Source organism: Myotis nattereri, assembly GCF_964212035.1.
Source record: "Myotis nattereri genome assembly, chromosome: 17".
NCBI classification, from domain to species: domain Eukaryota; kingdom Metazoa; phylum Chordata; class Mammalia; order Chiroptera; family Vespertilionidae; genus Myotis; species Myotis nattereri.
This window is the reverse complement of record NC_138092.1, coordinates 10,123,042-10,147,151: the sequence shown is the minus strand read 5'-3', so window position 1 is coordinate 10,147,151 and position 24,110 is coordinate 10,123,042. Positions and strand designations below refer to the sequence as shown.

Genomic DNA, 24,110 nt, shown 5'->3' with positions numbered 1-24,110 from the left:
ATGGACTAGACATTATGTAACATTTATAGAACAATCCAAAATGGCATTGGTAGGAGAGCGGTCTTGCATTATGCTAGAGAAGGCCCTTGTTATTACGCAATGCCATGCATGTTAATGTGCTTATGGGTAAAGTGTTTTCAAGGTGGTATCTACCTTACTTTCATATGTTCCGAAAATGTGAGAGCACGTGCAAATGTGGTAAAATGTAAAATACTGAATGTGGGTGAAGGGCCTATGAGTGGACACAGAAAGCAACGCAAAACTGATAAGTTAAAATTCATCAAAATTTAAAACTTCTCATCAAAAGACAGTTAAGCCAAAACACAAAACAAACAAAGAACAGGCAAGACACCAATTGGGTGAAAATATTTGCAAAGCATCTGTCTGAAAATGTATCTAGAACACATAAAGAATTCCTACTACTCAATGTTTTTAAAACACCCCAATTACAAAATGGGCAACACACTTGAACAGACTTTTCACAAAGGAAGACAGAAATGACCAATGAGCACATGACAGAGGGTCGACATCATTAGTCATCAGGGACACGCAGATCAGCACTTCAGTGAGGTGCCCTAAACACCCACCAGGATGGCTAAAATTAAACAGACTGACACCACCAAATTTTAGTGAGAATGTGGAGTAACCGGAACCCTCACACATGGCTGGTGGCAATGTAAAATGCTGTCACCTCGCTGGAAAAAGTTAGGCAACTTCTCTTAAAGAGTATATGAGTCATTTCAACTTTACCACAGATTGATATTTTTTTTTAAAAAAAAAAAAAGTTGGGGGAAAAAAAATCTGTGCTTTAGAATGTGGCTTCAGAAAATAGACATGATTCACTATATATTCGTTTATAGTTGGTTCTCTATTCTTTTGACCTTAGATGATTTTTCTTACTAGTTATTCATTCAAAAAATATCTCCTGAGTTCCTGTCATGTACCCAGCAATCGTCTGTGTACTGAGAATACAATGTCATACAGAAAAGGCAGGTCCCAGTCCTCATGGAATTTACATTCTCGTAGAGAGACACATACTAACAAGTAAGTAGAGAGGTGGATGGATAGGAAGAAGTTGCCAAATGTTATTAAGACTGTGAGTATACAGAGTGGATGCTAGGTAAGAGAATTAAAGAGGGGGGGAGAGGGAGAGGGAGAGGGAGAGGGAGAGGGAGAGGGAGAGGGAAAGGGAGAGGGAGAGGGAGAGGGAGAGGGAGAGGGAGAGGGAGAGGGAGAGGGAGAGGGAGAGGGAGAGGGAGAGGGAGAGGGAGAGAGAGAACGAACTCTACTTAGGGGAGTCAGGAAAGACCTCTCGGAAAAAAAACACAAAACCTTTCCATTGAGATTTGAAGATTGAAAGAAAGCAGCCATAGAAAAAGCTGGGAAAGCGCCATTCCAGACAGAGGGGTGAGTGCAAAGGCCCTGAGGTAGAAAATAGCCTGAAAGGTATTTAAAACACTTGGTTCATCCTGGTCAACTGGCCACTGATACCTGGTCCAAGTCACCACATCTTGGCATGACATGCAAGAGCAGCCCCAAGCATTCAGTGCAGGCCAAAATGAGTGGAAAAGACGGGGAAGAGTTTTAAGCCAAAGACTGAGGGAAACTACAACAGTGAGTTACTGAAACCAGGAGTTAAACAGAACCAAGGTCTCTGGAGCCCGCACTGAGGAGCATTCTGGATCGGCTGCTTTTTAAGACAGGTCAGTTCATATCTACCTACCTGCTTAGTCCTACCATTATCTAATGATGATAACAACGATAAGATAATGACCACGATCAAGGTAAGATGTCAGTTATATGTCACTGATTACTTCCCATGCGTCAGGTTCTATGTCTAGGGCAGCGGTCGCCAACCTTTCGGACCTCACGAACCACCAGTTGGCGACTGCTGCTCCAAAGGTTTCCTTAGTGCATTTTATTCTCTCAACCACTCTAAGAGGTAAACAGTATTCTCCCCAAGTTACGAATGAGAAAACAGGCTCGGAGTGGTTAAGTAATGTACATAAGGTCACACAACCTCTGAGTGGCAGAGCCTGCATTTGAGCCAGGTCTGTCTGATTCCAAATCCTACTGCACACAGTGTTGCCTTTGTAAGTAGCCAAACCTTCCCTGTAGTACCTTCTGGTTGGTACTTTCTTCAGGAGGCTAAAGAAGCTGAAGGGTCATTTGGATGCAAAAGGACATTAGCAAGATTCACCTTTAGCTTTGATGAGAAAGCGAGAAAGCGAAAGAGAGAGAAAGAGAGAGAGAGAGAGAGAGAGAGAGAGAGAGAGAGAGAGAGAGAACAAAAGCACATGCAATTATAAAAGACTGACTTCAGGCTACTCAAAATTATTTTGGTTCAGATGCTAAACTAGACATTTTTCAAAGGGCACTGCACAAGCAAACAACACTGTCATAATCCTGAAACCTAAATTCAAAATGCATTCATTTCTTTTTGCCAGCAGAGATTCAGAAAAACACGCCACAGTGATGTGACTTTTAAGCATTTGCTTTTGATAATCAGAAAGCTGGAAAGTAGATGGTGAACATTTATATATGTTTTAAAATTATGAATGCAAAATAGCCCCAAGAATACATTTTTATATCAAGGTTATAAGCTGATGAAAAATGACAGTCTGTACTAGGAATGCAAACAGACCATTAATTATAGCAGCTTCACAGAGCACCACAGTAATATGCAGTTTGCAATACTTTGCCAACATTTACATAACTATATAGCCTCCTCTCAGGTTCCAGAGATTCTATTTTTGATAAGTAGCAATTCAGAAGGTTAGTCACCTCATCTATATTATTATTCAACTTCTGTGGATGTGAAATGGTAACACCTTGAATTTACATGTTATCAAACCAGATAGGCTGTCTCTAAATTCTTTTTTTCTCATCTATTCCAGCATGACTGTGCAGCAGGCATTGTGCACAACCCTGGGGTTAGGAGATAAATGAGAAACACAGTATGTCTCCAGGAGAACTCCCAATCCAGAGAGAGAGACAGACTAGTGAACACACAACCCCAACAGAGTTTGGACAAACTACAGAGATGGAGATCAAAATGGCAATACGATGTTAGGGGATGTCTCCCAACCAGATACCTACGATTATAACAGTGATATGAAATAAGTTAAAATTTTCTTTCTCTTCCTTCCTTTCTTCCTTCTTCTTTTCCTTCTCCGTCCCTCCTTTCCTCTTTTATTCAATAAGTACATCTAGTTGTGAGTTAGCAAAACGGTATAGTAATAACATTTTACATGTATGTAACACTATGTACTAGGCAATAATAACGTCTCGTTTAATCCTCACACAACGCCTGGAAGAAGGTACAGTTATTTCCCCTGTCATACAGATGAAACTGAGGCACACAGTGTTTACACAACTTGCCAACACCACACATCTGGCCAGTGGCTGAAGAAAGATCCAGAATTGGGGCTCTGGGGTCCACTGCCTGAGTCTATCCATTATGAGCTGGTATGCCTGTCACACTACCTGAAGCAATAATAAGGATTCAGTGATTAAAGGACATTTCGGAATTTCTAACAAAGGCCTTCTAAACAAAGAACCTGCCTTTTAAAAATCAGAGAGAGGGGGAAACCGATGATGAGAAGAAAAAAAAATGGCAGCCTTCAGTGTTCATCTTCCCTGGTTTGCCCCCTTGGGGGCACAGTGGCCCTCCACCTGCATAAATGATGAGGACTGGCATTCTGCTTGATTACTGTGCATCTGTCAGGAGACTCCAAGTGAACTCAGCAAAAAACAAAACAAAAAAACACACCAAAAAATAAGGAAGGAAAACAACCAACACACTGAGGCTGGCCCAGTTTGCACCATTGTGAGTCACCGGTACTTTCCTTCTTTTGTAATCACGTGTGCCCCCCCGAATGCAACAATATTTCAACACAATATAAATCAAGCGTGAGAGCTAATTACGCTAAGGTCACACCAAAGACTAAACCACCAGGACATCAGAAATCCTAGGAAGTGGAAGTGTGAAGTAGCAGCATTAATAATCTCCCATTAAAAAACCATGGGGGGGGGGGCGGGGAACCAGCTCTTTTCTCTGAGGACCACTGGGTTTCCAAAATCAACCTCTTAAGACATTTCATCTCTGCGTTGAATGTTTTTAGCTGGCCCTCTGATTACAGAAATGTTCATGTTAAATCTCATCAGGATGAAGAATGTTCCATAAATTGTAATGTCTTTAATCAGGGCCCTCTTTGAAGCTATTTAACTCTCTGGATGTAACCCAACCAGTGCTTATGTGATGTCATTTATCGACTCTATTAATGATCATTACAGGGACTGATTTATACTTTTCCACGGCGCTCTCACCAGATGGTATGACACCCTCCCTCTGTGACACTCCATAAACATCACCTGGACTCACTCAAGTCTCTCCGGCTGAATGTTTGATCAGATCTTAGTCATCTTCACACTGGATTGCCTTTCTCCTCCTCTTCACTATACCTCTCCACACAGCACACAAAAGCCAAGTGACAGAAAACATAAACCAGTAGTATTCATAAAGCCAAGTTCTATCAACAACTCATTCCCACTTCAGTGAGTTCTTACCCAGTGTGGGGATGCAATTTTCACAGTAAAGTGAAGGGACAGCCTTTTGCTTTCTTTGCTGATTAAAATTTAGTCTGTGTTCAATTATCTTGGGCAATGGAGAAAATAACTAGAAAAAAAAAAGGTATATTTGGCAACGGGAGTACAACAGACAATTTGGCCTCAAGAGAATTACTTTCTAAATTATATTTTACTTGGGCTAATATAACAATTACATTGTATTGTTGAGCTGGCGTGTTGAGAAAGCAGGAGGCAGAGGTCCCAAGGTACACTGCATTGCAAGAAAGCCAGCCTAGAATTTTAAACTGCCGTGGGTGATCCAAAAAGTGGGTAATAGAGAAATGGAAATGCTTAACTGTGTTCCTTACAAAATATAAAAACCAGATTAATGGGACTGTTTCGTAGTCGCTTCAAACTGAAAATGTCTAAAAGCCAAACCGATCACGGTGCCTTCAAATCAGCTCCCTCTTCTGAAACCTGTATTTCTCATTACTCTCCAGTCCCCAAGCCAGGCGGAGGGGAACGGAAACTGAGGCAGACTGGAGAGGACACATCCCATCGACAAAAGGACTTAGTAGCTAATTTCCTTGGCTGAAGTTTGCTGTTGTAGCCAGACCTGGTTTTTCCCTGCAAACCACATACACTTATTTTTATGTATAACTCATGACTTTAAAACATTGGGCCGAACTGAACAGATTCATCCTATCGTTTTTAATCCTTGCCTATTGTAAAGGTGGACTTCTCCAGCTTCCCCATCAAATGGAACCAGTTCTGGTAATTTTATCCCTCCTGCTGTCCCTCTCCATTCCCATTGCCATCATCTATGCTCTCATTATATCACATCTGCATTATTAGAACAGTATTCTCTTTTCTTCTCAAAGCATGCTATGTACAGTCACCAGATTCATTTTTCTCAACATTTGTTCCCCAACTTTAACTTGCATCAGAATCACCTGGGGATGCTGGTTGAACCACGAGTCCCACACCCAAGCATTTTTTAATTTAATGGGTTTCAAATGGGGCCTGATAATTTGCATATCAACAAGCTCCCAGATGAGGTTGATGATGGTGTTCCAGGGACCACATTTAGAGAAACAGTACTCTCAGATATCACCCTCCATTCAGTGATTCCCCATTTCCTCCACATTACACTTAAAAACTCCTCCCCAGCCTAGAACTTTGGGTTCTTATAACCTGGTCTCTTCCTCTCATCCCACAATAATATTCCTCTGATCTCCTATGAAACCTTCTGGCTTCAGCCAAACTGGTCTGCTTTTGTATTACCCAAGTGCATTATATACTCCCACCTTCTTGCCTTGATCAGGTGAGGCATGTCTTTCCACTTTCTTTCTCTTATTCAAGTAACTTTTTCATGGAGTACACCCAAAACCCATATCTCAGTGAAGCCTGCCCTAATCAGACTATCTCTAATCTACTATCTCTTCTAGATTCCTATAGCATTCGCTCTCCAGGTTGCTTGGTGTATTCTAGAGGGTGGGGGTAAGGGGAAGAGATCAACCAAAGGACTTATATGCATGCATATAAGCCTAACAAATGGACACAGGCACCAGGAGGGTGAGGGCATGAGTGGGAGGTAGGGGGGCAATGGAAGGATAAGGACACATATGTAATACCTTAATCAATAAAATAAAAAAATAAAAAATAAAGTGCTTAGCATTTAGAACTAGAGACTTTGAGTATGACTCTTAGCTCTTTCACTAGTTGTGTAACTTGACTAGCCATTTAACCATTCTGAACCAGTTTCCCCTTCAGTAAAAGAAAGATAATGTTAAGCCCAGATTTCAGGATCCCCAAAAGCCCACCAGGGAGCCAGCCGAGTCCGATGCAAAAGCAAAGAGTCTTTATTCGAGCTAGCTCAGCACCCTGACCACACTCACCGACGCAGCGGCAAGTGGCAGAGAGAGCTAGCTCTGTGTGGAGAGGGGTTTTATAGGGGGATTGGAGTAAAGGGAGGAGAGAGGACTGTGGGCCCTGCCGATTGGCCGGGCGCAAGTCGGTGTCTTGTTACACAGGATGTGGTCATATCTATGGCACGCACTTCCCTTGATTATCATTGATTAGTTTAAAGAAATCCTAGGTGTGGCTAGCAGAGGCTTGGGCTTCCGGGAAGAAGCTCCTTGCCGAGAACATGGCTAAGGCTGCTGCCCCAAAATGGAGGATCCAGGGTAAGATGGAGGGCGTAGCCCTCACCCTTTCATTAACAATATCTATTTTATTGTATTGGGTTGCATAACAGTTAAATGAATGAACTATTTAAGCCTCTGAGAAGCATAGTATAAAGAAAGTGCTTAATAAATATTAATGTTCTTCATTCATCTGTTTCCCCCAATCATGCACTTAGCACTAAATAAAAAACATATTACTCTAATCATCTATAATTTAAGCTTACCCTTCTCTCTTTTAGCCAAATAGAATGTTCTTAAGGGACAAAAAAAATGTTTAATTCAGCTGAGTAACCCTAGTCCTTGGCAACTTCTGAGCAACTAGTAAGCTCTCAATAAACATTTACCTAAACGATTAAATTAAGAAATAATGTATTAAAATGGTTCTATAAAGAAGTTTTCCTCTGCAAAACTTAAATACCTTATATTAACTACATTTATCCTTAAAATATCCTATGACAAAGGCAACAGGTATTTTACATATTTCAGAAAAACTGAAAAAAAATCTAATTGGATCCCAGGGGATACTTCATGGTAAACAAAAGAAAAAAAATCATCATTAAAGAAAAAAATCTCTATGAAGTAAATTTGTGCACTAGAACACTAATAACATGAATACAGGAGATAGTGCTGGTAAGATGTCTTCTGAGGTCCTCTATCATGCAACCATGTGACTGCTGTACTTCCAAAATGGCAGACAAACACAGATAACTGCACTGACAAGTGTCAAACCAAACTGATAAGACACATTTCCTGTTCTTCAGGAGATTCTCTAATTTTAAAGTCAAGCAGCAATAAATTATAATTTCTATTCTGTGCTCTAGTGTTGCTGACTTCTACACAACAGAGTTCAACATCACCCACTCCCACAGAGCTAATGGGAACAGCCCGTCAGAGAGAGGGGAGCTATTTTACTCACTCAAACTCAAAACACTTTTTTTCATGAATGTTATGGCAGAAAAAAAGATATAATCTGACATATTTTCCTCCAAATACAGAGCAAAGTGCCCTGAAAGTTCAAGTTGTCTTGAACTTTCCATACAGACGCACACAGCTTGGTCCGAGGGCACTCAAGATCAGTTTGTCATAAGAGCCCTGCCGTAATTAACTATAAATCTCAGACAAGTTCATTCCTTCAATAGACATTTCCTGGGGGATTATTATATAACAAAAATTTTACTAAATTATGGAGACAGAGAAGTAAATATATATAATCCTTGTCTTTCTGAAACTTACAGGCAATTGGGGCAGACTGAAATACTTTGCCAAAATTGGCATTAAGGTAGAACACATTTCCTAACCTCCACGTAACTACCTTCTGGCCAGCGAAATGTGAGTGTAAGTGAGGTAGGAAATATCCAGGCCTGGCCATGGCAAACCTCCCTCTTGATTGTGAACTTTCTCTTTCTATCTCCTTATTTGCCAGCTGTATGCCAAGGACTCTGAGATCTTATTGGTGAAGGAGCCACAGGATGGGAAGAAGCAGAAAGCCACCTGCTGACCACATACTTGAAACTATTCTGTGAGCAGGAAATTGACTGCTATTGTGTTAAGTGACCAAGATTTGAAGTTGTTTGTATGACAGTTTGTCTACCCTTTCAAAGCACGAACCCAAACGACCTCCAAGACATTATGATCTAGAGTATGCACAAGATGATGTGGCACTACCAGAAAGAGGTACCTCACCTGGGCTGGAGTTGAATATCAGGAAGGGCTTCGCAAAAGAAGAAACACTTAAGATGAATCTTGAGGGACATTGTGAGGCAGTGAGAAAGGAAAAAGGATGTTGAGGAGAAAGCACTTGCAAACTTTGAGGAAATGTGGCACACTGGGCAAATGTCAGCGATTCCTGACTCCTAGAATACAGAGTGACATTGGGAAATGGAGCTGCTAAATATGTACTTGTTGAAATGAATGAACCCAGGACATGGAGTAATTAGTAAAAATAATGAATAAGGGAAGAAAAAAGTAATCAAGAACATCTAATTTAAAGGCAGAACAGATGACATTCTCTTCATGAAGATAGAAAATGTAGGAGAAAGAAGTGAAAGGATGAGTTTGATTGTGAAAGAAACTAACACTGAGATAACTATGAAACATCCACAGAAGAATCAGCAGGTAGTTGGACATAAGGGTCTGGAGCTCAGGCAGTAGTAAGGATAGGAGAGGTGGTTGAAGCCACAAGCATAAGGGGTTGCTCAGGTAGAATATTGAGTGACAAGCCAGAGAAATAGGAAAGGAAGTGGGGAAGAAGGGGTGAGAGGGAGAGAGGGAAGGAGGGAGCGAGAAAGAGAAGATATTAGAGAAGATATTAGAAAAGCAGTCAAGAGATAAAGTAATATGGTGGCCTAAAAAATGTCCATTATGTTTGACAATTAGTCAACTATTTGTGACCTTAACAAGTTCCATTCAATACTGGCAAAAGCCAGTTTAAAATGGTCTGCAGAGTGTATAAGAGATGAAGAATTAGAGATAGGAAGGAATATAAAACACTCTTTAAGGAAAACTGACTCTAAGAAACAATTAGCTAAAAGTGGACAAAGAGGCAGAATTTGTTTCATTTGGTTTTAATTTTTCAGGCTATAAGACTTAAACATGTAAATATGCTTAATTCTTTGAACTTTTATTTCCCTACCTATAAAATAGGGATAATAAGGCTCCTTCTGCTTGGTCCCTTGGGTCGCTGTCAACAAATACGATGACATATGTGAAAGATCCTAATCTAAGTACTAAGTAAAGGGCAAGGTTATTATGTATTTATAAATGTTGAAAATATGGAGTTATTAGAGTCAAGAGTCCCGTGAAATATGGTTGGCTATAAAATCAAGAAAAAAAATATAATCAGTCTAGATCCAGCAATATTCATAAAAATGTCTTCTTAATATACACTACAAGTTGCTGACCCCAAATCTTAGAGGCTAACAACAGATTTCTAAGTCCTATGCTGGACAAAATTTTTCTGGGGCTCCTGGGTTATAGTCTGGGTTTCCAAACGTCTTCATTACACCAGAAAGAAAAAGAAAAAAGCCAATTAACTCTGGCAGACAGCAGTGCATTAAGTCATCTGGGAATTTATTAGTCTTATGAGTAGTAGTTCTTAAATAAATATTGCTGGCAGTCGCCCAGTTTCCCAAAGCAAAACACTAGCTCCATAATTTAGGTCTCATGACCAGTGAAATCATGGTGAATGGCAACAGCTTCCTCAGTATGTTATTCTAAGGGGTGATTGAGGCATTCTGGGACATAAGCTAGCCATTTTAGGACTTCTCTCCTGGGAAGATTTACCATCCAAAAGAATATGGTCTAATCATTATTTCACTAGCCACCAAACCTTTAAAGACTCTACAAAGAACATTATTTCTAGCACTATGACATGAGTGGACTAGACTTTCTCTCATAAAACTTCTAACAGGTGGTCTTCACATGTCCCATCTTCTTCCCCTGGGAAGATATTTAACCCCCATAAAAAAAAAATTTAAAAAAAGGTCCCTTTCCTTCTCTGCACTTTTGGACAACTCCTTCTGACTTGATTTCCTACTTGCTAATGTACCCTCCTCAATTATTTTATTTACAAGGGTGTAGGGTGCTAATTAAGGTCAAGTAGCTATGTTTCCAGCACCATATAGTAACTGTGCAGAATAAGCTTTCCTTTGTAGTAGATAACTGAAGATCTAGTCTTGAGAACCAAATAAACTCTACGTGCAATTATTTTTGCATTTATCTGAACAAGATCAGGCTATAACACTAAAATGGTGCTCCTTATATCCATATTTCTCCAATATTTTATCCTTAATGTGTGACACTACCACATGTAGCTATTCAACTAGGCCAGTGGTCGGCAAACTGCGGCTCGCGAGCCACATGCGGCTCTTTGGCCCCTCGAGTGGGGCTTTTCCTAAGCCTTAGGAGTACCCTAATTAAGTTAATAACAATGTACCTACCTATATAGTTTAAGTTTAAAAAATTTGGCTCTCAAAAGAAATTTCAATCGTTGTACTGTTGATATTTGGCTCTGTTGACTAATGAGTTTGCCGACCACTGGGCCAAATGTCTGCAGGTCAATTTTTAGACCTTTTTATCCACTGCAATGCTGAATTTCATCCTAAGACTGAGGGTCAATAAAGCACTTTGCAAATTACTGCCATCAGAACCACAAAGAAAAAGACAAAACTTATGTTGCCCTCACATACCACCACCGAACATTTATAAAGACCTTTATAAATAAACGTGTCTTTCATAAGTTTACCTCATTTGTCCTTAAAATAATTTTGTAAATTTTTTACTCATCATCACCCATTAATAGAAGAGAATGCCGAGGCCCAGATGGTTGAAGAACATTTCCCAAAGCCACTCAGTTTTACAAGGGCTGAACCAGTTCTATACCCAACATCCTCTGCTTCCTCAATTCTGCACCATAGACGGCCCAGCATATTGCCCACTTGGTTTTTATTTCACTTCTCTAGCAACAATGGAAAGAGCCTGGCTTTCTCTGAAGTCATCAAAGAGTCTTTGATGAGACACAGACGTGAATTCAGTTCTCCCACTAATGAAAATACATAATATACTGGTTATATAAGGAATGTTATGGGATCATCACAAATGTGGAAAGTTTTTTAAAGAATGCACGAATGATGCCTGGAATCCCGAAAAGGCCAGATTAGATATTACAAACCAATGACCAAATGTGGGCTAGGGGAAATTCCATGAGCTAACGGTTTTTTTCATTTGAATGGTTTGTTTTCATTTCATAAGGGCTTCTCTTACATGGAAAACTCTGTTTTGGGGTGTGTGTTTTTAAAGGATTTCAAAGCAGCATCATGACAAACCTGTAAATGGAGAAGGAAGCCACCGATCGAATGAGGGATGCCAAAGCCCCCACTTTGGCAGCTTCCACTGCCCCCTGGACTCGGTATTTCACTGTGTTGGAGTAGTTGGTATAAGGCTGATTATAAACAACAATCTTCCCTCTTGCTTCTTGGGCCCTTCTCCGCAGTTCATCGAAAGAGGTCACCACCAGAACTTCTGCCGTAATGCCTAGAAATAAAAGTCATATGAGATTAACTTATACTTTCCGATCAGCCAGGTTGGACTGGCGCGCGAAAGGTCACATATGCTCTATCTGCTACATCTGGAAAACTGTTTGAGTAGATCAAAGTGTTACAGCCATTTGCCATGGGAGAAAGATTGTGGGGGTTAGCCAGTTTCCCAAGAGAGAGAACAATTCATGAGGTTGTAGCATACAACTCACTTGACCAGCTGGTGTTAAATTGCAAGTGGCTTGAAAAGATAGGGTTTTTCCCCTTCTTTCCCACCCTAAGAAGTCACAAATTTCACAGAATGACATGAATTATTTTATAAACAAAATTCATTTTAGGAAGCTCCCCTTGGGATTAATGAAAGACATATTTATCTTTTCATAAAACTATTTTGATATGTTGCTATACAACCTTCCTTCATGACATCATACAAAGGATGGTCATTTATAAAGAATGTTCTTAGAAGCCAATGATGTTCACTAACTTTTTCATTGTTGTTGTTAATCCTCACCAGAGGATATTTTTCCATTGGCCTTTAGAAAGAGTGGAAGGGAGGGAAGAGACAGAAAGAGAAACATCAATGTGAGAGAGAACACATAGATTGGTTGCCTCCTGCACGCACCCCTACCAGGGCTGGGGATCAAACCTGCAATCGAGGTATGTGCCCTTGACCAAAACTGAACCCAGGACCCTTCAGTCCATGGGCCAACACTCTATCCATTGAGCCAAACTGATTAGGGACACTTTTTAAAATATATATGTTTTTATTGATTTTAGAGAGACAAGGATGGGAGAGAGATCGAGAGATAGAAACATCATTAAGAGAGACATATGGATTGGCTGCCTCCTGCATGCCCTGACCAGGAATGGAATCAGGGACCACCTGGTTCATGGGTTGATACTCAACCACTGAATCACACTAGCCGGGGTGATCTTCATTAACTTTTAACAAATAGTCAATGTAACCTTTCCCAAGAACCACAAAAAGTCAGCTTGTTTTCTTTCCCCCTTTGTACAAAACACTCATAGAGGACGTGGAAATTTCCCATGCTCTCAATTTACTTGTTCACACCAACTACATCACGATTCTTCACATAACATTTTTGAAGATCTTGTATAGCTGTCCTGTGATCCTGCTGTCTCATTTAGAAGAGGCATGCTATCTTTCCTCAGACCACAAGTCTTCCCGGATCTTCCTGATTAGGGAACAGGGTTTCACAGGTTCTGAGAAGTCATTCAAAAACTGCCAGACCACTGAAGATCCAATTTTATGGAGCAGTTAGAGTAACAACAACAAAAAATAAAATAAAATAAAATATTTAGCAACAAAGGCCAGATGCAGTGGCTAAATATAACTGCCTAAAAGAAAGTGGCAGGCGCCTACTGTTTTGTGGCTTTAGACACACAGTCATGAAATATGTCAGTTAAAAACCAAAGTATCAACATATATTTGGCATCCTTCCTTAATCTTGCAAACTAGAGAACTGGGTTTTTCTGGAAGCTTAACAGATGTCATTAAAATATTAACTGTTGCTTGGAAAATTCTTTTAAAATACACTGCAGTTATAAGAGAATTCCTGCTTTCAATGTAGATTCCATCACAATGGACCCTGCGGGCAGGCTCTTCTCCAACTCTATTTCCACCATCCAGACTGAATTTTCACTTTTACTTTAAAGCAATTGATTGCAGATCTGTAAGAATGTCTCCACTAACATTCAGATCTCAACATTTAATTTATAATCTCAGAAAAGCAACATGCAATTATGGAAAGTAAGGAAGCCACTACTTGTTCACATGATAAATACGTGCCAAAATACAAGTAAGGGTACAACTAGACAGATTTTGAGAATCATAACTTTCTAAAGTCTAGTTACCTTGAAACTTGACTGGCATCATTAGTGGCATAGCATGAGAATTTTGTTGATGGTTTTCAGCCGTTCCTAATGAAAAACAGATTCAATGGTTTACCTAAGGGGCGTCCTAGCAATGGGGTAATTTTGGCATCTGGATTGGAGCCACTAGAAATGAAGCCAAATTTCTATAAATTTTTATAAGCCACTGCAAAATTAAAGTCATACAAGTGTGGTATTTCTCTCTGGTCTATGCTTCAAGTTCTTTTAACAAATGGGAGAGTGACAGAGTGCTGAAGAGCTGAAACCTAACGTAGACGCCACAGTTGCCAATGCAAATCACTAGTAACAGCTATAGGTCAAAACATATCACCATGAACTTGGAAGAAGAGTTCAAATTAATCTGTTTTCCTGAAAGCTACGCCTTGTCTCTGATTCTTTTGTCTTCTTCATCCCTCATGTCTAGTCAATCCTCAAACACTAATCATATTGATTGAACCCAAGTCCCCTGTTTCCTCCCCCCACCCCCCCGCCGCCTCCCCTCCCCCCCCCCATTATACACCCTCACATCAGGCCCTTATTATCTGTCTTTTGAACTGATATAAATATCTCTCCCACCAGTCACCCACCACTATTGCTGCCCCAGGCTCCAGCCCAGGTCCCTCCATTAAGTGTCAACAGAGCTGCCAGCTTGAACTATTGGAACTGCTGAGTAAGTAGATCAGCCACTTCACTATCTCCCCCGCCCCACCTTACCCCTCTTCATTTACATACCAAAGACTATCTATCTCTACAGACACTGGATCCCTTTGCTTTCAAAGCCCATCAATATAGTACACTTAAAATTCCCACTCACCATGCAAGTTCACTTCTGTGTCTTTGTTCACACTATGGTACATCATGTCATGTTGAACCCATTCTCCCTAATTCATCATGTGACAAACACCTATTCTTTCCTCAGGTTGCCAATTAAAAATCACTCCTTTAGGAAGCATTCCCTGGCCTCTGGCCTCTTGGCTCAGCCCTTCCTCCCAGCCCCAGGGAGGGCTAATTCATGCATCACCCTTCTTTGGACTTTGAGCGTGTCCTGGGCAGACCTGGGCCTTGGACGGTGAAACTCTGCCTATTAAGACTCTCTCAGCTACTTAAACCGTGGTCTCCTCAGGGTTTGGGGCCATGTTCATTTTTGTTTGACTCTCCAAGGCCTACCACAGTGGCGTGTGTGTGTGTGTGTGTGTGTGTGTGTGTGTGTGTGTGTGTGTAGCAGTTAGTCAATAAATACCTCCTTGAGTGGCACTGCTTCAAATAAGGGATCCTTGGCTGGAGCTAAAGCCTTTCCATAAAAGTGCAATTTTACCCTTAAAGTTTGATAGCACTTCTCCCTCAACAACTCCGAAGTCTGATTCTCCTGCCACCAGAGCACAGCTGCACAATAATAGCCAAGCACAAAAGGCCTTGGCGGTCAGCACAGAAATACAAGTTCCAAGTGTGAAAGCTCAGAACGCTCTTTTTCTCTCTCTTACAGCCTAGTGACCCTTACTTGACACAGAATGCGAAAGCTAGTATTTAAGCCTATAAACTATGAGAAACAACAAATAAAAGGAAGAGAGGTTTGGAAGAGGATAGCAACAGTACAAGAAGGCAACATGCAGAAGAACAAATGCTAATAGAATTGTATGTCATGTTGGCAATGTTCTATCTCGGTGATAACTCAGTAGCCGTTGGACACACAGGGCTGCTGAAAACTTTAAATGAAACTAATGCGATCAGAAACTGAATTTTTAATGTCATTGCCTTTAATGAATTTCTATTTAAATTTAATAGCCATATGGGTGTAGCGGCTGCTCTGTGGAACTCACAATCCCCACAGGCTCAGCCATTATGCAGGCAAATGGCTGCAAGCCTCCCTGCCCGCCCTGAGGGGCCTGGCTTCCTGACAGCTCATAACCCAGTGACGCCAGGGCCATGACCTGCCCCAGAGGTCACAGGCCAGGTGGACCCTAGTGCACATACTTCACTGGAGAAGGCAGGGTGTGTACTAACACTTCAGAGTTTTGCTACAGTTGAATAAAATAAAAGTAGGCCAACTGGAAAACGTCACTCTTCGATGTTAGTTTGTGTTTTGACACGTTACACAAAAGAAATGCTCGTGCTGCCTGCCCATCAGCAGCTCCACTGCCCTCCTCCCCGCTTGTCTCCCTTCTTCCCTTCCTCCCATTCTCAAAAATAGCACATGGGAACCTCCAAGAACTCAAAACTAGTGTCAGATTCACAGCAAGGCCTGCCCTGACCTCCCTATTTATCATGGCAAACCACTCCCAATTCTTGCTTAACTTTTCCACGGAATTTATCAGCTTCCAGCTGCAGCCACTGCCATGTCAGCTCCTGGCGGGTAGAAATGTTTGTCTGTTTTAGTCACTCATGTAACCAAAGTAACTGAAATGGTGCTTGACACACATACACGCATATGCACAAATACACACATGCATATACTGAATGAATGAAAAGAAACCAAAAAATGTAAAAGTATAATAATACCCCATCCGTGGTCACCCTCTAGAAATGTATGCTTCCAAGGAAATTGTGTATTTCTGTATATCCTGTCAGGGCACATGCCGGGGTTGCGGGCTAGATTTCCAATAGGGGGAGTGCAGGAGGAAGCTGATCGATATCTCTCTATCCATCTCCCTTCCTCTCTCTAAAAATTATTAAAACTGATAAATTAAAAAGAAAACACTGTTGGGTCGGACTGGTGTGGCTCCGTGGTTGAGTGTCCACCTATGAACCAGGAGGTCTGGGTTCACTTCCTGGTCAGCGCACATGCCTGAGTTGTGGGCTCCATACCCAGTTGGGGGCGTGCAGCAGGCAGCCGATCAATGATTCTCTCTCATAATGAATATGTCTCTCTCTCCTCCCTTCCTTTCTGGAATCAATAAAAACATATTTGTAAAAAACTGTATAATCTGGGGAAGAAAAATAGGCAAACAATAACTTTCAAAAGAGCACAGAATGTCACAAGTGCTAAATGAAGTACAAAGTAAAATATCAGATATAACATTGGCAAATATGTTCTCCTATGCAGTGGGCTCTTGTTGTCTTGTTGATGGTTTCTTTTGCTGTGCAGAAGCTTCTTATTTTGATGTAGTCCCATTTACTTATTTTCTCCTTAGTTTCCATTGTCCTAGAAGCTGTATCAGTAAAGACATTGCTATGACATATGTCTGATATTTTGCTGCCTATGGATTCTTCTAAGATTTTTATGGTTTCCTGTCTTACATTTAAGTCCTTTATCCATTTTTAGTTTACTTTTGTTAATGGTATAAGTTGGTGGTCTAGTTTCATTTTTTTGCATGTATCTGTCCAATTTTCCCAACACCATGTATTGAAGAGACTGTTTTGACTCCATTGTATGCTCTTGCCTCCTTTGTCAAATATTAATTGAGCGTAATGGCTTGGGTCAATTTCTGGATTCTCTGTTCTGTTCTATTGGTCTATATATCTGTTCTTTTGCCAATACCAGGCAGTTTTGAGCACAGTGGCATTTTAATATAGATTGATATCTGGTATTGTGATCCCTCCAACTTTGCTCTTCTTTCTTAAGATTGTTGTGGCTATTCAGGGTCTTTTTTATTCCATATGAATTTTTGGAGAGTTTGTTCTAGGTCTGTGAAATATGCCATTGGTGTTTTAATGGGGATTGCATTGAATCTATAGATTGGTTTGAGTAATATGGACATTTTAATTATGTTGATTCTACCAATCCATGAGCACGGTATATTCTTCCATTTGTTTATCTCTTCCTCTCTCTCTTTTTTCAACATCCTGTAGTTTTCTGAGTATAGGGTTTAATCTCCAAAATGTATAGGGAACTCATACAACTTAACAAAAGGAAGATAAATAATCAAAAAATGGGCAAAGTACCTAAATAGACCCCTTTCAAAAGGGGACATACAGAAGGCCAATAGACATATGAAAACATGCTCAAAGTCACTAATTAATAATCCAAGAGATGCAAATCAAAACAATAAAGAGGTACCATCTCACACCTGTGAGAATGGCTATCATCAGCAAATCAACAAATGACAAGTGCTGGCGAGGCTGTGGAGAAAAAGGAACCCTCGTGCACTGCTGGTGGGAATGCAGACTGGTGAGGCCACTGTGGAGAACAGTACGGAGTTTCCTCAAAAAATAAAAAATGGAGCTCCCATTTGACCCAGTAATTCCACTTATAGGAATATATCCCAAGAAACCAGAAACACCAATCGGAAAGGAGATATGCACCCCTATTTTCATAGCAGCACAATTTACAATGGCTAAGATTTAGAAACAGCCTAAGTGCCCAACAGATGAGTGGATTAAAAAACTGTGGTACAGCTATACATTGAATACTACGCTGCTATAAAAAAGAAGGTACTCCTCCCATTTGCAACAGCATGGATGGACCTGGAGAGCACTATGCTAAGCGAACAAGCCAGTTGGAGAAAGATAACTATCACATGATCTTACTCATTTGTGTAATATAATGAACAACATAATCTGATGAACTAAAGTGGATCCAGAGACACAGAAGCATCGAACAGACCATCCAACCTCAGAGGGAAAGAGGGAGAGTGGGGAGAGATCAACCAAAGGATTTGTATGCATGCATATAAGCATAACCCCTGGACACAGACAGTAGGGGGGTGAGTGCGTGTGCTAGGGAGGCTGGGGAACGACCAGGGAGAGGTCAATGGGGGGAAAAGGAGACATATGAAATACTTTAAGCAATAAAGAATTAAAATTTTTTTAAAAAGTAAAATATCATGAAATAATAACATACACCAATATTAATTCTGATGGGGGAAATCAAGGAAGTTTCCCATAAAACTCTGTAGGCCTAAGATCTCAATAGGCTGAAAATAAAGAAAGGGGCAAAGAACAAAGAAGGGAAGACCAAAGTAGGTAAAACATCTATTCATTTACAATGAATAGGGGCTTCCTGCCAGGCCCCAAAACAGAAAAGGGAACACTCCAAAACCTTCTCATTTTTAACCAAGATATCCTCATTCTATTAATTCCAAGAAAGCAAGGAAAACAGTCCCCTTGTAAAAGGTTTCAGAGAGAAAAAGGTTAAACTCAGCTATTATTTGAGTGAAAGTTAGAAAAGCACCAACTCCAAATGATAGCTGGTGGTATGTGACCCTCCCCTCCAACTATCTCCTGAGATCAGGCTCAAATTAAACCTGTCTGTCAGCCTGGCAAACATGCCCGGACCCGACCTCATCACCATGCTCAGGCACAGGAAATTAGCATCATCTCTAGAGGCAGTTGTCTCCCTGACACAGCAGCATGCCACACGCCGACCTGAGGGAGAGGCACCGCAAAGCACCTTGTCGACTTTGACCTCTGCAAGGCAGAGGGTACACATTTGGTTGTAAAATGGAGGGGGACCACCCTGGGACCATTATGTCGAACCTGACATGTGATGTAGGACACTCAAGGTGGGCCGGGACTGAACTCAGCAACCGCAGCAGCCACACGAGCACAGCGTGCAGACCAATCCCTAGCAACCGGATCACCGGGGATCCAAGCTGCTTCCATTGGTGAGGTCTCAACATTAAAGGCAATCACACCTTTGAGAACCTTGATTAATTTATTGATTATCGCAGGAAGCATTTATACTCTAAAACGTGAGGTGCATTGTGTTGAAACGGGTGGTTTTGACTTCTCTCCCACCCACTGGGGTATTTCCTTGTAATGGTGACTCGGTGTGTGTGCATGAAGGCTTTCACAAGAGCCGCTGTCATCAATGCATCCGGAAGTTCTTTGTACCTCAATCAGCCTCCAGTGGTATTTAAGGCCTGAGTGGTGGCGGGAGGACAGAGGTGAGTTTCTGGCTTCAGGAGACTAAAACAGGACTAGCTATTATGGTTTGGGGGTCACAGGTAGGGTCTCAGGCAGTGATGGCGAACCTTTTGAGCTCGGCGTGTCAGCATTTTGAAAAACCCTAACTTAACTTTGGTGCCGTGTCACATAGAGAAATTTTTTGATATTTGCAACCATAGTAAAACAAAGACATATTTTTGATATTTATGTTATATATTTAAATGCCATTTAACAAAGAAAAATCACCTCTGACACGCGTGTCATAGGTTCGCCATCACTGGTCTATGACATGAAAGCTAATGGAGTTGGGGACACTGGCAGGAAGACTGGGGAGAAGAAGAGAGAACTGAGATTAAAGCAAGCAGAGAGTGAGGAAGAGAATGGCACCAGAGGTTGGCGGTGTGTAGGGCGACCTCACGTGGGAGCCTGGTGGCTGTGTGAGGGACTTGGGTGGGGATAGAAGTCTAGCAAGTTCAGATTTACATTTGGAAAGCATTGCTAGGCTTAGTGTGATGAAAGGCTTGGAGGAGGTTAAAAAAAACAGATATGGAGGGCTATTTAGAGGCTACTGCACTTTCTGAGAGGTGACAGTGGCTTAAACTACAAAGCAGGGCAGGGGAGATGAAGTAGCAGCCACTTGGGCAGTAGGGAGGGGACATGTGCTGCTGCCGCGGGGAGACTGGCCTCCCGGGGCTTCGTGCTCCACTAACCACACTGCCCAACCTGGACCAGGACTCCTTTCCTTAGGAAAGTGGTATGTGAACGGAGATTTACTAATCAGATCACTCAAAATGAAGACACCACCATTTAATTTTAAGGTGAATCCTATCAGTGAAACTTCGTACCTTACTCTAAAACTGTTTTATAAAGTATTTGCTATATTACATTGTTCCTATATTACATTATTTATTCTTCAAAATGTTATTTTAAAGTAGGGTATTCCTTATCCATAACAGGCAGTGTCCATCACTATGCACCCTGGTGGGAATACTGGCTGTAAAGCTCACTAGCCTTTGATCCTGAATAAATTGTAATGTGAGAATCACAATCCCATTGACACCACCAGGATTCTTGTGAGCGTCGGATGACATGATTGAGGTAAAAATTGCTGTGTTATAAAGCATCATAAAACAATAAGAATAAGGTATGAAGGGTTTGGGGCATATACCAAATAGGTATAAACAGCTATCATCTGATTTATTTAAAATTTCACTTCAAACTAGTCATCAGGAATAGAACAAAAATAGTGGGTATGATTTCAGCACATAGGGAGCCACCTGGCGCAGAGCAGAGCTCTTCATTTTTAAAAAAATATATTTTATTGATTTTTTACAGAGAGGAAGGGAGAGGGATAGAGAGTTAGAAACATCGATGAGAGAGAAACATCTATCAACTGCCTCCTGCACACACCCTACTGGGGATGTGCCCGCAACCAAGATACATGCCCTCGACTGGAATCAAACCCGGGACCCTTCAGTCCGCAGGCCGACACTCTATCCACTGAGCCACACTGGACAGGGCAGCAGAGCTCTTCTGATCACATCACACGGTTCCAGAGGCAGAGTGACTTCTTGTCAGTTTTGACCAAAGCGATAGTTTGGACGCATATCATACAGATCCCACACGGGGCTGGCGGAAACGCTGAGGAGGCTTCATGGGTCTGCTTGGCAGCAAAGGGTCCGGAAGGAGTGATGGAGGGAAAGGTGAGAGGAGCAGGGAAGAGACTTTTCAAAGAAGCATGAGCTGAACAGGGCATCAGAGAAAAAGATGCCAGGGCCCTATCTAAAATTATACCAACATTGTATTCTGTTATTTCCTCGACCCTCACATGCCCATCACATGCCTTGTAAACTGCAGTGTCTCTCTCAGAAGACACCGACACTGGGCTCGCCCATGGGACTTGCTGGACAATGCAATGTGGTCACGGCTGAGCAGAAACCTGAAGAGCCACTGCACGCTTTGACTGTTTCTTACACGCCCTTTTCCTTCAGCGACAAGAATGACAAGGTCCAGATGGGGGCTTCTCTGTCAGCCTGCATCCTGGAGTGGAAAAGGTATCTGAGGCAGAAGCAAAGACACTACCAACTTCATATATATGAAATGTGAATGGGCGGATGTCTTGTCACATCTTCTATATATATAAAAGCCTAAGCAACTGAATGACCGAACGATTGGTCAGCCGGTCACTATGACACGCACTGACCACCAGGGAGCAGGCACTCAACGCAGGAGCTGCCCCCTGGTGGTCAGTGCACTCCCACAGCCAACCTCCCGCGGCTGGCCAACCCTAGTTGGCCCGATCTGGACTGGGTGAGATGACCCCGATCGCGGGCCAGGCTGAGGGACCCCACCCATGCATGAATTTGTACACTGGGCCTCTAGTGTATATATATAAAGTGAATAAGAAATAAATCTTAGTGGTTGCAAGCCACAGCAATTTTGGGGGTTGTTACTATTGAGTGAGAACTAACGTAGCAGCCCTGAATATAAAGTTTCTGTCAGAGCATTTCACCATGTGTAGCTGATGACAGATGAGATATAGAATAAATTTATTTAATACCTTAGGGAGATTGTTCAGTGAAAAGTAGATAACTACTTTCTTCCCCCTATCATACCTCAAAGTGATCAAATGATCAACGCTAAACTGATTTACTGAAAACAAACAAATCTGAAGAAGAATTTAGCAAGTGCCAGTGATTTAATATAGGCAGACTAAATAGCAAGTAATTTTAAATAGGAGATAAACGCTAGAGATCATTAAAATACATTCCTTGAAAGCTTCAGTTAGCTAGCCCACCTGATATCACTTCTAAAAGATACAAGTATGCCTGTTGTACTGTTAAATAATTCCATATACTTCAGTAGATTTCAATATTTCATATCTAAATGCATTTTCCTTCTAAGTTCCATCTTCAAAAACCAAGGGCAAAAATGATAGAAACTCATGTGCATACGCTTATATTGAAATATAAAATAATGTTATTATAGGGTTATATCAGAGAGATAAAATAAGTCTATGACAGCTTGCATTTTTAAAATGAGCTTTTTTTTATTTAGCTATGTTTTGAAATTTAACTTTCCGATGCTCTTCTTAGAGATGAGAAACTTGGGGGGCGGTGGGGGGCGGTGGAGGAATACTGTAATGACACAGAATTTCTGCCCTCGATAATAGAAAACTGGCTCAGTGTCATGATTCTGTTTGACACAGCAATTTGCCACTAGAAGAAGATTTTCAGGACACGATAGAAATATCAGTACCATACACCATATGAGAATTTCCTGGGTGCCATTTATTAAAGTTCATTGGATGAAACAACATAAATCCAACTATCAATGTCAGTCAATTACAATTACAATTAAAAGCCATTACCATACAGTTTAAGCTGGAGAGATTTAAGCACGGGAGCATTGCCACATTTAATAGGTGAAAAAAAGAAGTTTCAGGAAAGTACGGGAAGTTCAAAAATCCTACCAAACTAGAAAGTAACAGTGCTTGAATTTGAACCCAGGTCAGATCGTCTCCAAATCCATGCTTTTCTCATCCCATTCCACGCAGATTCCTCCCTAATTAACTTAAGTCAGCATGTATTGATATGTTTTTTGAAACTCAACATAATCGCTATCAAAATCCCAGCACCAGTTTTGCAGACATAGAAACATTCGACCTAAAATTCATTTAGAGCCTAAAGAGAATCCACTTAGGTAAAACAAAGCTGGAGAATTCACACCTGATTTCTGATTTCAAAAAATACTAAAAAAAAAACCTACAGTAATCAAAACAATGTAGTGTGTAGTACTTGCATAGAGTAATGGAATCAAATAGAGAGCCTGTGCGTGTGTGGGCAAGGGGGGGGGGGGGGGAGATAAATGTGTGTATGGTATGTGCATGATTAAGTGATCTTTGATAAGGGTGCCAAGACCACTTCAATGAATGGTGTTGGGATATCTGACTAGATATACACATGTAAGAGAAATTGGACCTTTATTGTACACTGTAACCAAAAATTAACTCAGAAGGAATTAAAGACCTAAACTATACAATTCAAAATGGGTTAAAGACATAAAACCATAAAAATCTTAGAAGATAACATAGGGGGAAAGCTTCATTACATTGGGCTTAGCAATGATTTCTCAGATATAACACCAACAGCACAGGCAACAAAAGCAAAAATAGACAACTGGGACCACATCAAACTTAAAAACTTCTCTGCAACTAAGAACACAATCAAGAGAGTGGAAAGGCAACCTATGGAATGGGAGAGAATATTTGCAAATAATATCTGATAAAGAGTTAATATCCAGACCATAAGATGTTCCTGGCTCCTGGTGCTTCCCTTCTTCATCTTGGCATCTGCGTTGTGCTCTGCCCCTACACAGCTCTGGGTTCTCCTGGACCTCACATCCTTATTATACTGCCCAGGGAAAGAATGTCTCTTCCACCAGTTTCCATGGGAAAGACAAAGCAAGCTTCCTTTTCCCAGAAGCCCCAGCTAACAAGTCTGTTTCAGACTCAGGGGTTATATGCCCACTCTGAATCCAACCCTGCGGTCTTGGGGATGGGATATGATGACTTAAGCCAAGCAAGATCCACCTCTAGACTTGGATA

At 41.2% G+C, this 24,110-nt stretch overlaps 1 protein-coding gene across 2 annotated transcripts in view; it reads right to left on the bottom strand.

The window, feature by feature from the left end:
- Nucleotides 1-24,110, bottom strand: part of CPQ (carboxypeptidase Q) — a 342,845-nt gene that overhangs the window by 236,687 nt on the left and 82,048 nt on the right. For both annotated transcript variants that reach the window (XM_081111618.1, XM_081111619.1), the window contains exon 3: nucleotides 11,579-11,786. In XM_081111618.1, the coding sequence (XP_080967744.1) occupies nucleotides 11,579-11,786 (208 nt within the window). The remainder of the gene's footprint in view (nucleotides 1-11,578; nucleotides 11,787-24,110) is intronic.